A 13,229-nucleotide genomic window follows, 5' to 3' on the forward strand; every position below is an offset into this window, starting at 1 on the left:
CAGATCTGTAAGGAAGTAAAAAAATGAAAGAAAACCCACATAGATTTTTTTTTCTGGATCAAAATTTGCTCCAAAATTAGGGGATTCTTATTTTCTTTAAGCCAGTCTATTGCACATTGTGTACAGTTACAGCCATGCTCCAGAGGTGAGGGTGGTGGGATAGGATATTGCTGATCTATAACAGTTCTTTGGTCTTTCCTCACTGGCTAGCATCTTCCTCCTGTACAGGTTCTTTGTAGCAGGTTCTCAGGGAACAGGTTCAGGAGAGCAGCTTTCTGGGTCACTGCTCTTTGAGAACTGTGGTAATCCAAATCCTTTCCATCATGTTTGGATTTACTGGAGGTGAACTCGCCCCAAGTGGACTTCATCTGTTACTGAAACTGTCATCCATTCCTGCTTTACATTCCTGCTGCATTGGCCCAGTCCCTTAAGTTAATGATGGCTGTTAATAGATCTGGCTTTCTGTGCTGCCCATCCTGCACCCTTTTCCCCCCCGACTTTCTAAACGGGTAACAGTATGTCCATCGCTTAGAGCAGAACAGCCCTGGGAAGCCACAGTGCTGTGGGAATCTCATATTTTATTGTATTTGCTGGATTTAATCCACTCGACACTGCTTTAGCATTTGGAGCTCTCCTTTGGAGCTTGCTTTGTTTGTGCTTCCTGGGGAGGAAGCAAGGACGAAGCAGCAGCAGGGCTGGGGCCACGTCCCAACCGTTGTGCCCAGAAGCTGCAATGCCAAAGCACCTCCCTGTTGGACATTTAAATATCATAGAATCGCAGAATGGTTTGGGTCAGAAGGGACATTTAAAGCTCATCTAGTCCACCCCCCCTGCCATGGGCAGGGACATCTCTCACTAGATCAGGTTGCTGAAAGCCCCATCCAACCTGGCTTTGAACACTTCCAAGGATGGGGCATCCACAACTTCTCTGGGCAAATATGTGCAAGCATACGGCAGTGCATGTGATACCGTCTTGCTCCTCTAAGGTGGTCTGCTCCCAGTATCTCCTCTACGTCATTTCATACCTGCTAGGGGGCCGAGACTGTAGCTGCCATTGGGGTGCCAGGAGGGGGGCAGTCTGTGCCCGAAGCCCTCCAGCCAGCAGCTAAGTGGGTTTGGTTATGACCATGGCTTACCACGGGGCAAAGAAGTTGCCCCATTGCAGTTGTGGCCAAATCCAGTTTATCTTTCTTCAAGGTTAAATTGTGTGTACACGTCGCTGGCAGTGGTGCCTGGTGCCACCACCGGCTCAGGCAGTTGAGGCTGGACCTTCTTGGACTCCTCCTGTCTTGGATCCCCTGTAGCTGAAATCTGGGAATGCCTCTACCTTCCCCTCCCTGAGTCTGCTCACAGTCTTTGCTCTGCATTTGCTGTGTGGTCTGGAGGCAGCCCAGAGGAGGATTATGGCCTCTTGCGGGCTGCCTCCAGGGCCATGGCCAGCCAGTTGGGGAGCGGGGCTGACCCAGCCCCGGGCCTCCTGTTGATACCGGCATTGCCTTTGGCATTTGATGTGATGTGCTCCTGCATCTCCTTTTCAGCAGCTGAAGCGTGGCTGGGTGCGTTGTCTGCAGGCAGCAGCTGTGAAGGGAGGTTGATGAGGTGATTTTTGGACCTGTCAGGGAGACAGCAAAGTGCATCCATTCATATCTTCTAGCTCCTGTATCTTCAAATGAATCATTTCAGACACATACAGAGGTGCCCCAAATGTGGATGTTTGCCTTTACATGTTCAGCCGATGTAAGGAATCTCAAGTGCAGGGAAGAGGGAGAAGAAAAAAAGGAGTTGGTGGAGTTTCTCACATATTCTGTCACCAACACTTACTAATTAGTCCTGAGGAGCCACTCAGAATGCAAACACATTTAACAAAATTATTGGCAGCAGTTTCATTTACATGGATGCATATGTGTACCCCTTTATATACATACATTAAATATATGTATCATATATATCCTTTGCACATATATATGTGTGTTTATACACATAAATATACATGCATATGTGTATGCATATATGTATATACATATACATATGCACATATATTGTGTGTGTATATGTACGTACACAAACACCAGGGAGCTCCTCTCACAGCACACAGAAACCTGACACAGTTAGACAAGCCTCTTCTTCACGTGTCAGTGGAAAATGGCAATCCTTCCTTCTGTGAGCCTGTCTTTCTATTGATCACCAGGCTGAGCATCGCCTTCTGTGGGCAGCTGTGGTTGCGATGTGAACACGAGCTGAGGTTTCCCCCTGGCCACGCGCAAGCCCCAGGGCCTGCGTGTCGGGGCAAAACGTGAGGCTGGGGTGAGCGGAGGAGCCACTGCATGGCATGCACGCATGCGTGGCTTTCTGCCCTGGAAGGAGGCACCAAGCCCCCCCCATATCCAGGTCCCCTGTCCTCGCAGGAAATTTTCCCCTCAAATCCAAGAGTGCTCATGGATATGGTTCGAAGGGAACATATATTTTGCCTGTTCCTGAAATGCCTTTTAGAATAACAGCTGAAGATCTATATTTGTATCAAGGTCTAGCAGTACCACAAACTTCATTAGAAGGCTCTTTTGAAGGATTTGTTTTTCCTGTGCTGGCTGCCTCTCGCTGTTAGCAGCCCTGGGTACACACAGCATGTTCCTACCACGTGGATTACCCAAACACATCTGTAGCGGTTCCTACGTGACGAAATACAGCAAACAAAAAGGGGACGCTTGAGCGGATGCTGACTCACAGATCTCTCCACGTCACCCCAAGTTAGGTAACAAAACCTGCACCCAGGGAGCCCACAGCCTCCAGGGCTCTGGGGACTGAGCTCCTGACCTTCAGCAAAATTTGGAGCAGCGCTTATGACTGTCATCATGCAGATGCTGGGACAAGGTCTTCAGCTGTCTCCAGTCTCATGGCTGGGTGGACTTCTACCAGTTTACATCACCTGAGCTCTTGGCCCTTCTTAATTAGCTGCCTAAGGCTTCATTCTGATGTACAATTAAGTTAATCAGCATTAAGTTAATGAGCACTCACTTTGGGGTGAATTTACACTGCTGGGGAGAGTGAAGGGCCTTACGTGAAAGTAGACAAGTGATCTCAGGCTCAGCACTGAAATCAGCTTTCTCAGAAAAGATGTGGGCATGTGATGGAGGCTCTCCTTGTTTCTCATCTTTTACACAATACAGTGCTTATAGAGTTAGTGTCCGAGCCTTGGTGTCTGTGTGCGTGTAACTGTTCCTCTGTAGGGTTTCTCCTACCACAACCCAAGTTATTTCACATTAGTAAGGGGATTCATTGAACTCTATTCCACAGGGGGTTGGATGAGACACCTTGATGTGAAGAGACCCAGACTGCAATAGATTCAAAATCCCTCTCCATATTTAACTGGCCATGGAGTGTCCTGGGAGTGTTTTCATATACCTTGACATCTGAAATCACATCTAAACCTCTCCACATTTTCTAGGTTTGTTCCTGCATCCCAGTGTGAAAATGGCTGTAGGCACTAGTGGCTTCTCTCTGTCTTGCAAATGGGGATGCCAGCATGCAAATTATGTAAATATATTGAAATAATAAGGCAAATAAGAATGAAGATGAGACTAGAACCCCAAACCCTGCCTTAGCCAGCAGATCAACACGTCTCTAAAGTATGTGACATACATAGAGGTTGCTAGAAACACGTTGCCTGCATCTCCAATTCCTTTTTAAGTTCCAACCAAGACTGATAAAACATTTGAGGCCCTCAGAATATGATCCTGCCTTCAAAATAAAATCCAGTCTCGCTTCCTAGCATGCTAATTAAAAGTGCATGGCTGATTCAGGCAGCCCTACAATAGCAAGAGGAGTGCTGCAGGCATAGAGATGGCAGGGTTTAGCCTGTTGTGAGTGTACACTATTAAAAATGGGCAGATGTCTGATAAAGATGATTACACCAGCACTCTTGACCTTTCTGCAAGAACAGGAGTAAAAGCAGGAGGGAAAACAGTAATCAGTTTTGATTTATCTTGAAAGCACTCTTCCTTTTTTAGGCATGAAGTTACTGTTGTTGTAGAGAGGTGAGGGTGGTCACTGTCACCCCTCCACGTCGCATCAGTGCACACTCACCAGCTCAGCCCTGTGTTTGGTTTGGTTTGGGTTTTGTTTTGTTTTGTTTTGTTTTATTTCGCTTTGCTTTGCTTTGTTGGGCTGGCCGATGGGTGAGGGCCAGTGGAAAGAGATGCCCTGATGCAGGCTCCCTGCCTCGGCATCGCTGCTGAGGGCTGCACACAGGCACCCACTGAGCCCAGTGTAACCCCCTTGATGGAGCGCTTACTCTCTCCTGACAGACTTGGTGGTCTTACTTGCTAATGTCCCGGCATTCCTATGTGAAGAGCCATTAGCCTACAACCCATATTGCAATGGAAAGTAATAATCCTAATCAAAATAAATGACAGGAGTACTAGATTTCCAAAATCTGAGGTTTATAAAGTACAGCCTTGTCCACTAAAGATAACCTGAGGGCATATCCAAGGATTCCAAGTCCCGTTTCTATATTCTGTCGCAGGCAGTACAAGTATGTGTGGCTTTTATAACATACACAAAATGATTTAATGCTTAATCCAGAAGATTAAGACAGCTTCATCACTGTTTTCTGGTTTTAGTAGCTCAGGACAATTTTGAGAGTGACCCAGTCTGAGTTTTGCTAAAAAGAAATCAGAGACTTCTTTGCAATTTTATGGAAACTTCCTTTCCAGTGACACAACCTCTATTTTTGTGCCTGGACATTGAGGGAAACCCTCCATAGCTGAGCTAATCTTTCCTGGTATGCACATTTCTGGCTAGAGCCATGTGTGTACAAATACCTGCTAACATTAGAACTGGAGCTGTGTCTTTATGCTGAGCCTTCAAAACAAATTTAGTCAAAGAAAGCAAGTGTGTAAGATTTTTGTGGTGCTAAAAGAGTTTGCAGGATGCCTTTGCTCTAAAAGTACTTTTTCATGAATTTGTTTTCAGTAAGTTGGATCCAGCCACCCACTGCAGGTCTGAAATGGGTCTGTTTATTCATTGTATTTATTTAGGCCTGGTACTTTTGGGGATAGGAGAAGGTGTCGGCCCTCTAAGAGTAAACCTAACCAACATTTGTACTTCATAAATTTTAAGGCCAAGAGAAAAAAGGCATTGTGGTCATGTGGACTTTCCAGAGACAGAGCATTTTCTTTACTTAATTCTTATTCTGAGTCCAATCTCTTTAGCTGAATTTAGACTTCTTTTAGCAAAATGAAAAGTCTACCTTAAACTAAATTTTTCAGTTAAATACTCCACCAGAGCTGGTAGACTATTATAATGGATAATTACCCTTAATGATAATAATTACCCTATTTCTAATCTAAACATGCTTAGTCTCCACTTGTAATGGAGTACATTCCTGAGTCATTTACAAACTCTACCAGTATCCATCACCCTATTTTAGGGGGAAGGGGGAAGTCATTGTTAAAAAACAAATTCTCTCAGCAGAGACTTTCCATTTATAGTTAGATTTTGAGACATCCCAGTTCTCTGGCTTTTAACTCAATTTACGTGTGCCACGCTTACTGTGTAGCTTTATAGTTTTATAACCCAACTTCATGTGGAATTAAGTCAAATGTCAAACCAAAGTCTAAAGTTATCAGACCAGCTCTAATACATCTATTTACCAAACTAGTACTCTCCTCAGAAAATATGTAGTTAGTTTGATGTGTTTTCCTAAACACATCATGAGAATTGATGCTGTTTAGCATCAGTTATTTATTATAATATTATATTAATTGAATGAGATCTTCATTATTTTGGCAGGATTTCTGTCAGGATGATGGGCTGTGATTGCTTAGCTCACCCTGCTTATCTTCTTTAAAATGTCATCACTTTCCTACCACTTTCCACCCAAAGGTGTGTTCAATGTGCAGAACGACACTTCAGGGCTTAGGAGGAAAAGCACATTTTCCTCAAGTTGTTTTGCACTGTGAAAATCACTTTCTCTATTCAGCTGATTTTGAGACCAATGAAGAGCAGCCAGGAATGAGTCAAACCAGGAGGCAATCATGCTGGGAGCAGCTGAAGCTGCTCACATGAGACCAGTGATGGGTGCCAAGGGAGCAAACACCATGGCCAGGCTGGCCAGCCCTCAGCTCTTGGTAGTCCTGTGGTGATGACAAAGGGACTCCTTGTGCCCAGGGATGTCCTCCACTCCCCAAATACACTGCTGTGAGTGATGGCAGTACGTGGCTGGCTGTTTCTTTACACGACAAGGGAAAGGGCACAATTGGGTTCTGAAACCATACACATTTTGGGGGTTTATAATGGATTTGAAAGAGATGGTACAAAGAAGGAGGTGACCATAAGAATTGTTTTCCTGCATTTTGTCAAGGGTTTTGTAAGACGATGAAACAACTGGATATTGTCATTGTTACAGGTAGTGTGGGACATCTTCTGCTCGGTTTTTTTTATAATAATTTCAGTATCTCCGTAGAGGAGGTTTTGGGACCCATGTCTTCGCTCCTCCGGAAAGTTCCCGAGAAATGCACTGCTATTCCATGCAAAGTGGCACAGTTGCAAGAGGGTGCTGCAGGTGTCCTCACCCCAGGATAATTTCTGATTGAGGGCATGACACGTGCAGGCTCGGCCCCTTCCAGGTGCAACCTGTTTTTTTTCTACACTGCCAGTGATGGGTCTGGGAGGCAGGCACAGGAGGAAGAACCTCCCCAGCCCTGGGCTGCCCCAGGGAGCAGAGCTGTGAGCCCCAGCCCAAGGGGACGGAGACATCAACGCCTCCCTAACATCAAGAGCTCACTGTGGGACTCACCAAGAGGCACCTCTCTGAGGACATGGCGCTTCCCAGGCACCTTGCTGGCTTTTTGGGAAGTTCCCCTCTCGGCTGACTTTCCCAGCTGCACACAGAGGCATCCATGCGGGCCGGGCTTGGGTTTCCCATCAGCGCAAGGGGATTAAAAGCAGCTCTGCTCTTCCTCAGAGGATAACTGTGAGGAGAAATGCATTAAGGATGCCACGGTAATGAGGGCTATGTGAATGCCTACTGAGAAAGGCAGAAAAGAGCGCGCAACTAGGAGCTTATTGGAAAAAGAGTGGACATTTCTAAGGAAAACAAGATTACCTCGCACTGCAATAATAAGGGGTAGAAATAGAAAAGAATTTTTATATAAACCCGCCAGCCACTAAGAAACTGACTTTGATAGCTTCCAGTGTGATTTCTTACGCTTCTGAGTGCCTGGTCTGGATCAGTGGGGAAGGGAACTGAGCCAGGTGGATTAGGGGTCGCCTCCACATCAGCAATTCTTATTTCCTGTCATTAATAACTACATACAGGCTGTCAGGAGTCATATTCACTATTCAATCCCATGTATATCTGTTTATTCTCCATGTAAAAATGCTGCAGTAAACCATCAAGGAGCACGCGGTGCACAGGCACGTGGCAAGCCTTGCTTTATACCCTGTCTCTGCCATTTGTCAGTCTCATTTGTTGTGCTGAGGAGCAACCCAGTCTCACCATCTCATTTTGCTTTACGACTAGTTTGGTTGATCCTGCCTTTGAGGAAGAACAAGGACTAGCAAAGGATACATGTACTTGCCCCATTTTTTTATGATCTCATCTAATTTTACATGGCATCTGCTGATGGATGTGTTTTCTTTGATTTCACTGCAACCTTTTGTGTTTTTCAGGACAACACCAGGAGCATAGAGTTGACCCTGACACTGCCTGCTCCTTCATGCAAACATTTTGTCATCTTTGAAATGCCTTCTGTTCTGGACTCTTAGAAAATAACAATATTGAAAACTTTCAGAGAATATTAAAAACATTAGCTTTATCACAACACAATAAATAGTTCCATCACCCTCTGAAAACTGACTTCTGCAGCTGACATAGTAATAAAGTAGAAATTCAGTTGCTGAGATAGTCTGGGAGTGGACACATTGTCAAAAGACGAGCCAGGAACCACTAGTTCTTCAAATCACTTAATTTTTCAGCTTTATTTTTCTCTCTCGTAGGAAAAAAAAACCCAAACAAACACAAAAAAACCCACCCTCACAGTCAATATATATACAATAAATTGAAGACAATTTTTGCTAGACGAGTATGATCATGCTGATAGCATGTGTTGAAGGCTGATGCATGTGAGAAAGATAGGACCTCTTATGTGGCACCAAATGCTGAACTGCCTATAAATTATCAAGCTGTTGGCTTTATTATTTTGATTGCTTCTTACAGTTCTTTACCTAGTCTTTTTCTAAGGTGCTCCTGCAGATTTCTCGGAGTGAATGTTGCTAGTTCTTCTATAGATCATGCAACTGGAAAAAATCTCTCAATAATTGTGTACTTCAGGATTTAACCTAATGAGTGTTAACCGAAGAGTATGTGTATGTCTTTTCCTAATCAAACACGAGAGGCACAGGAGATGTCAGATCACAATAAATGATGCAGGTGTGATGCCATATTTGAACTTGTGCAGCTATTTGTGATGTGTATAACAGGAAGTTCAGAACACAGGATATATCGGATCAAATAATTAGACTCACCAAAAAAAAGCGCCTTTTGCTATATTTAATTCTCTCCCCTACTTAACTGAACATGTAGATTTAGATAGTCCCATTGACTGATTCATTATTAAACTTCATTTAAAGTGACCCAATTTCTCATGGAGTTTATGGGGTTGCACACACTGTGTTAAGGGTCTCTCCCCCCCTGCAATACACTGGTACTGCGCGTGGCATTGTCTCTTGCTCACCACCCTTCAGGAAGCAAGTGACCCCTCAAAGCATGGGAAAAGGAATATGGCCCTGACGGAAATTATTTTAACTAAATGCCACCAGTATTCCTTCTGATGCAAAATACTGCTTGTTTTGAGCAGTACTTACATAGACAAGTCTAGCCCTAAATCGAGTAAGAAAAAGTGTAATAATAATTGCTTGTATTTTCACAAGTTAACATTTCTTCTTGTTAACATTTCTTAACTATTGGACTTACAATTCAAAGACAATGTAACAGGAAAGAAGCTTGTCAGCTATAGTCCTCTAAAAGCAATTAATAAGTGTAATAAAATTCCTGTTCTTTTAAAACAAATCCCCCTTCCTCGCTCCAGGGTTAAAATGATAGCGGCTGCAATACTGATTGGTAGGCACTGCTGCAGCTCCCTGATAAACCTCCCCTAATGGGGTTTGAAAGCCCCAACATCTCTCTCTAAAACTAAATCTGATGCAGCAGGAGATGGCACATGCAGAGGGAGAAGAGGTTTCCCATGGGTAGCAGAGCTGAGCCTTTCTGTTTCGTGCTGAGCGCCAGTTGTGGACAACACTGAAACAGAGAGCTTGGTCATCTGGGGACCATGTCAAGAAATATCTAGTACCAAACAGAGGAGTTGATTGCTTGGAAAAAAAATGGGTCCTAAATGTGAAATAACCTCTTTGCATGTATCTATGGCCCTGGCATAGTACTATTGCATGGGTGACTGAAGCGTATCTGATTATACACTGTTCATTTGGGAGAACTCATGTATTTTTCCACACTGTTTTTACAGCTCCCAAGTCTACCTTTTGTCCCACTGAAGAGACCTGGTGGCCAGGCCTGGTTATTATCATTGCAGTATGCTGCGCCACACTAGTGTTCCTCTTCGTAGTTGTCATCATTTGCTACAAAGCCATAAAAAGGTAAGACTCCAGATGCTTTTACTATGCTTAGGGCAATGCAACCCCATAAAGGTTGTCCCAAGACTTGGCTGACACCGTGTTCTGTTTATAGGCATCCTAAAGGCAAAATACATCCTGTAGTCAATGTGCATTTTCACTGGAAAGTCACTTTATGTACTGTATCCTGCCTATGTAAAGGGTGAGGTTCAATGCACGGTCATGGGCATGAGGAGGCGAAAAACTAGAAATGGGACAGAGCCACAATGTTCAGATTAGTAAGAACTTGCCCGAAGTCAAATTGCTGCAGGTTGCTGGGGAATGTCAATAGCTTTGGCTTGGCCAAGTGTAGAGGTAGGAAACCCTGTCCTATCCACTTCTGGTAGTATTAGAATCAAATTCAAAACTTGTCTCTTTTAATGTAAAAGCCTGTGTGAAGCTTATGTACAACACAATGTGTAGTAACCATTTCAGCTCACTGTCTTTGCAATAGATGTGCTTGCATAGGCCTCTGGTAGTTAGAAAGTTACATAGAAAAATGGGAGTGGGAATAATTTCTTCACCTAAGTAATATTTCATATTTCTGGTGGAAAAAGTCAAAACTTGAACGTTTCTGTCTGAAGGCTCCAACTGCAAGTCCACAGTGTTGATTTAGAGAAGAAAGTAACTTGTGGGAATTGTAGCCCAGATGGATGGAGTTTCTTTTCTCCTCTATTGTTTTCAGTACGGCTCTGACAACACCCCACAGTCGTGGCTTCATGGTGTCACTGGTTTATACCATGGGAGTCTTGGGCAGGAGCTGTTAGTACAGCTGGGACACCCAGCCTGCAGTAGAGAATACAATATGCAATCCATAACTCATGAGATACTGCAGTGACATCTGAATTGTGGCTTGGATTAAATGATGTTTTTCTCAACTTTGTGATTTTTGAGTGATATTTTTGGGGAAAAAAAAAGGAAAAGAAATTAAAATACCTTTCATGAAAAATGTTATCTGCATGCAAAGCAATCGCAAGATTTTTTTTATGAGCCTTATCAGGGATATCGCAATGGTGGAGCACTGCACGTGCTTTGTGGTTGCCTGAAAACTTTATGCAGGATTTGAAGGATGGTGTATCCAAGAGCATCAAAACGGGAGAATTCAAACAAGAAGACAGAAGTCTGTATTTAATTTCTTATTAGATTTACATAAGTACCTTTGCTATTCTAGTTTAGCTAAAATGAATGCTTATTAGTTTTGAGGAGTTGGAAAGCTTTCACTCTAGCGACTGCATTTTTAAAAAAGCATCTATGGATGACTGAGATTGGAGTCCAATTGGATTGGTACCATAGTGCAAAATCTCTTACCTCTAGTTCCTAATCTACCATTGGCTGCTCATAGGGGATTGATCCAATTCCATGTGGAAAGTTGTATTAGTTTCAAAAACAGCTATTGTATTGATCTGCCTAGTGCCAAATTATGAATGATTTCTGCCAAGGCTGCAAAATACACCTACAGGAGCAGTAACTCTCCAGGGCAACTTGTGGCTAGCGAGGAATTGTTCTTCAAATCTGCTGTGATGCTGGTAGATGGGAGGAACAGAAAAGAAATTTAAGCATACAAATTTAGAGCTGCCTTGAAAAGGCTTTGGGAGTTCACGTAACAGTCTCATGCTTCATGTCGGAGAAGAATAATACCAATACTTGATGAAGACACCCATTATTTGTCAACAGTGTGAATATCAACATACAAGTCAGCCACTTGAATAGGCATTAGGCTCAGGGAAAAGTGAAAATTCCTCTTAGATCTTCTTATTGTTGACATTCATACTGCTGAGAAATGCTAAGCTGAAAACTGCTCAGATGTGGGCTGGACAGCTATAAAATAAAATCTTATTAATTATATTTTTATAGAAAACTAGAGCATTTCTTTTCATCAATGAGTCCTTCCTAAAACAGCTCTGCTAAAAGGATGCCCTAAAGTGCCTGGCTGCATTCCCCAGTAGTTCAGGTTCCTTAATCCGCTGTAAAAGATATCTATTGATAAACGCTTGGAAATAAGATAAGGCTTTTCACAAGAGAAGCATCTCTGCCTTTGACACAGAGTATTATCATGTATTGTTGAGCTGAATTGACTTTAGCTAGTGTGAGAAATCCTTCACTCTAGTTTTTACTGGGAGGTGGAGGTGGCTAGAGAAAATGTAAGGGGATTAATCTGGGTGATGCTGAAGCCAAGAGTCCCTCCAGTGTGTTTCAAGCCTCCAGCTCCACAGCCGTGCTCTGCCCCATTCTTTCTCACACCCCCATCCCACCAGCTCTCCTCTGCCGTCCTCCTCCTGGGCCCTTGTTCCTGCACATCTCCAGGAATTGGGACCTCTGTCACTGCAGCATCTCTGACAAATCTGTCTCCCACCTCCACTGAAGAGATAGTGAAGAGTGAAATAACAGCAGTCATCTGGTTGTAGGGTTTAGCAAGAGTTAAATACTTTAGCAGGAAAGTGCAAACAGGGATTTCTTTGCATAGAGCTTGGATCTGTTTTATTAATCCCTCACTTTCATAAGAATCGAACTTGAAGTAGAAAGAAAAAGAAAAATCCTGTTGTGTTAAAATCTCATTTACTGGTTTCAAAGGGCCAGACCCAATCAAACTCTCTGCTTTTCTGTAGCAGGAGGAGAGGGAGTGACTGTCCCCGAGGTAACATAACTCAACTGTATTTTTATTCAATCTATATAAAACCTGTTTCTCCTGGGGTGGTTTGTTTTCCCTCGTAAAAGCAAAAACTTCAGCATATGACCAATTTTAGGCACTAAGGCTTTTTGTGATAAAGTACAACCTAGTGGATTGGTGTTTCTGTGTATAAAATAACTACCAGAACCAAGCAAGCATGCTGCTGCCTCCATCCCTGCATCTCCCCTGGAAATACTCAGGTTCTCCCAATATGAAATGGTCATAAGAAATGCTGAAGTCCATTCCGGTGGGTGGATTTGACCTCTCTGGTCCATGAGGGAACTACTACCAAAACGTGTCAATCAGCTTTAATACTCAGAACTGCTAGACAGGTTAAAATCTTGGGAAGACACATATGGGGCGATTCTTCGAAGGCTCTTAAAGCAACCTCTAAATTTCCTATGATGTGTGATGCTGATGTCTGCAGTGTTGGACACTGCATGACTGGCACACCAGGTACAGATGTGTGCTGCTGCATAGATCAAGCACCAGAGGAGATCGCAGGTGATACTGTGTTGTGCTGCAGCATGGTTACACATGTGGTGATAGCACCCTCAGTTTGGCAGTGGAGGAACAGCTATTTTCTCTGATCTTGGTGACAGAGGGGTATTTCCTCTTCTTACAAAATGTAAATTTACTCTTAAGAAACTTTTCCATGGCACTTTAAAAAAAATTGAAGGATTGGCACTTAGCACCGGCAGCAATCACAGCCTGTGACGTCTGTAGATTTCTAGGACAAGCTTAATCACTGGCTAGGGCTCAGACCCACTGTAAGCAGTGGGACTTTTCTGCTCATTTCATGGATAAGGAAAGTGATCTCACAACAAGCGATTTCTGTAACACATAGCAAGAGCAGACGAATAACTGGTTCAAAATCTGGAATACCTGCAGGTAT

At 43.5% G+C, this 13,229-nt stretch overlaps 1 protein-coding gene across 2 annotated transcripts in view; it reads left to right on the forward strand.

Annotated features, from left to right (window-relative positions):
• Positions 1-13,229, forward strand: part of PRIMA1 (proline rich membrane anchor 1) — a 55,007-nt gene that overhangs the window by 20,801 nt on the left and 20,977 nt on the right. For both annotated transcript variants that reach the window (XM_029999353.2, XM_029999362.2), the window contains exon 3: positions 9,522-9,651. In XM_029999353.2, the coding sequence (XP_029855213.1) occupies positions 9,522-9,651 (130 nt within the window). The remainder of the gene's footprint in view (positions 1-9,521; positions 9,652-13,229) is intronic.

This window comes from Aquila chrysaetos, chromosome 2, assembly GCF_900496995.4.
Source record: "Aquila chrysaetos chrysaetos chromosome 2, bAquChr1.4, whole genome shotgun sequence".
NCBI lineage: Eukaryota > Metazoa > Chordata > Aves > Accipitriformes > Accipitridae > Aquila > Aquila chrysaetos.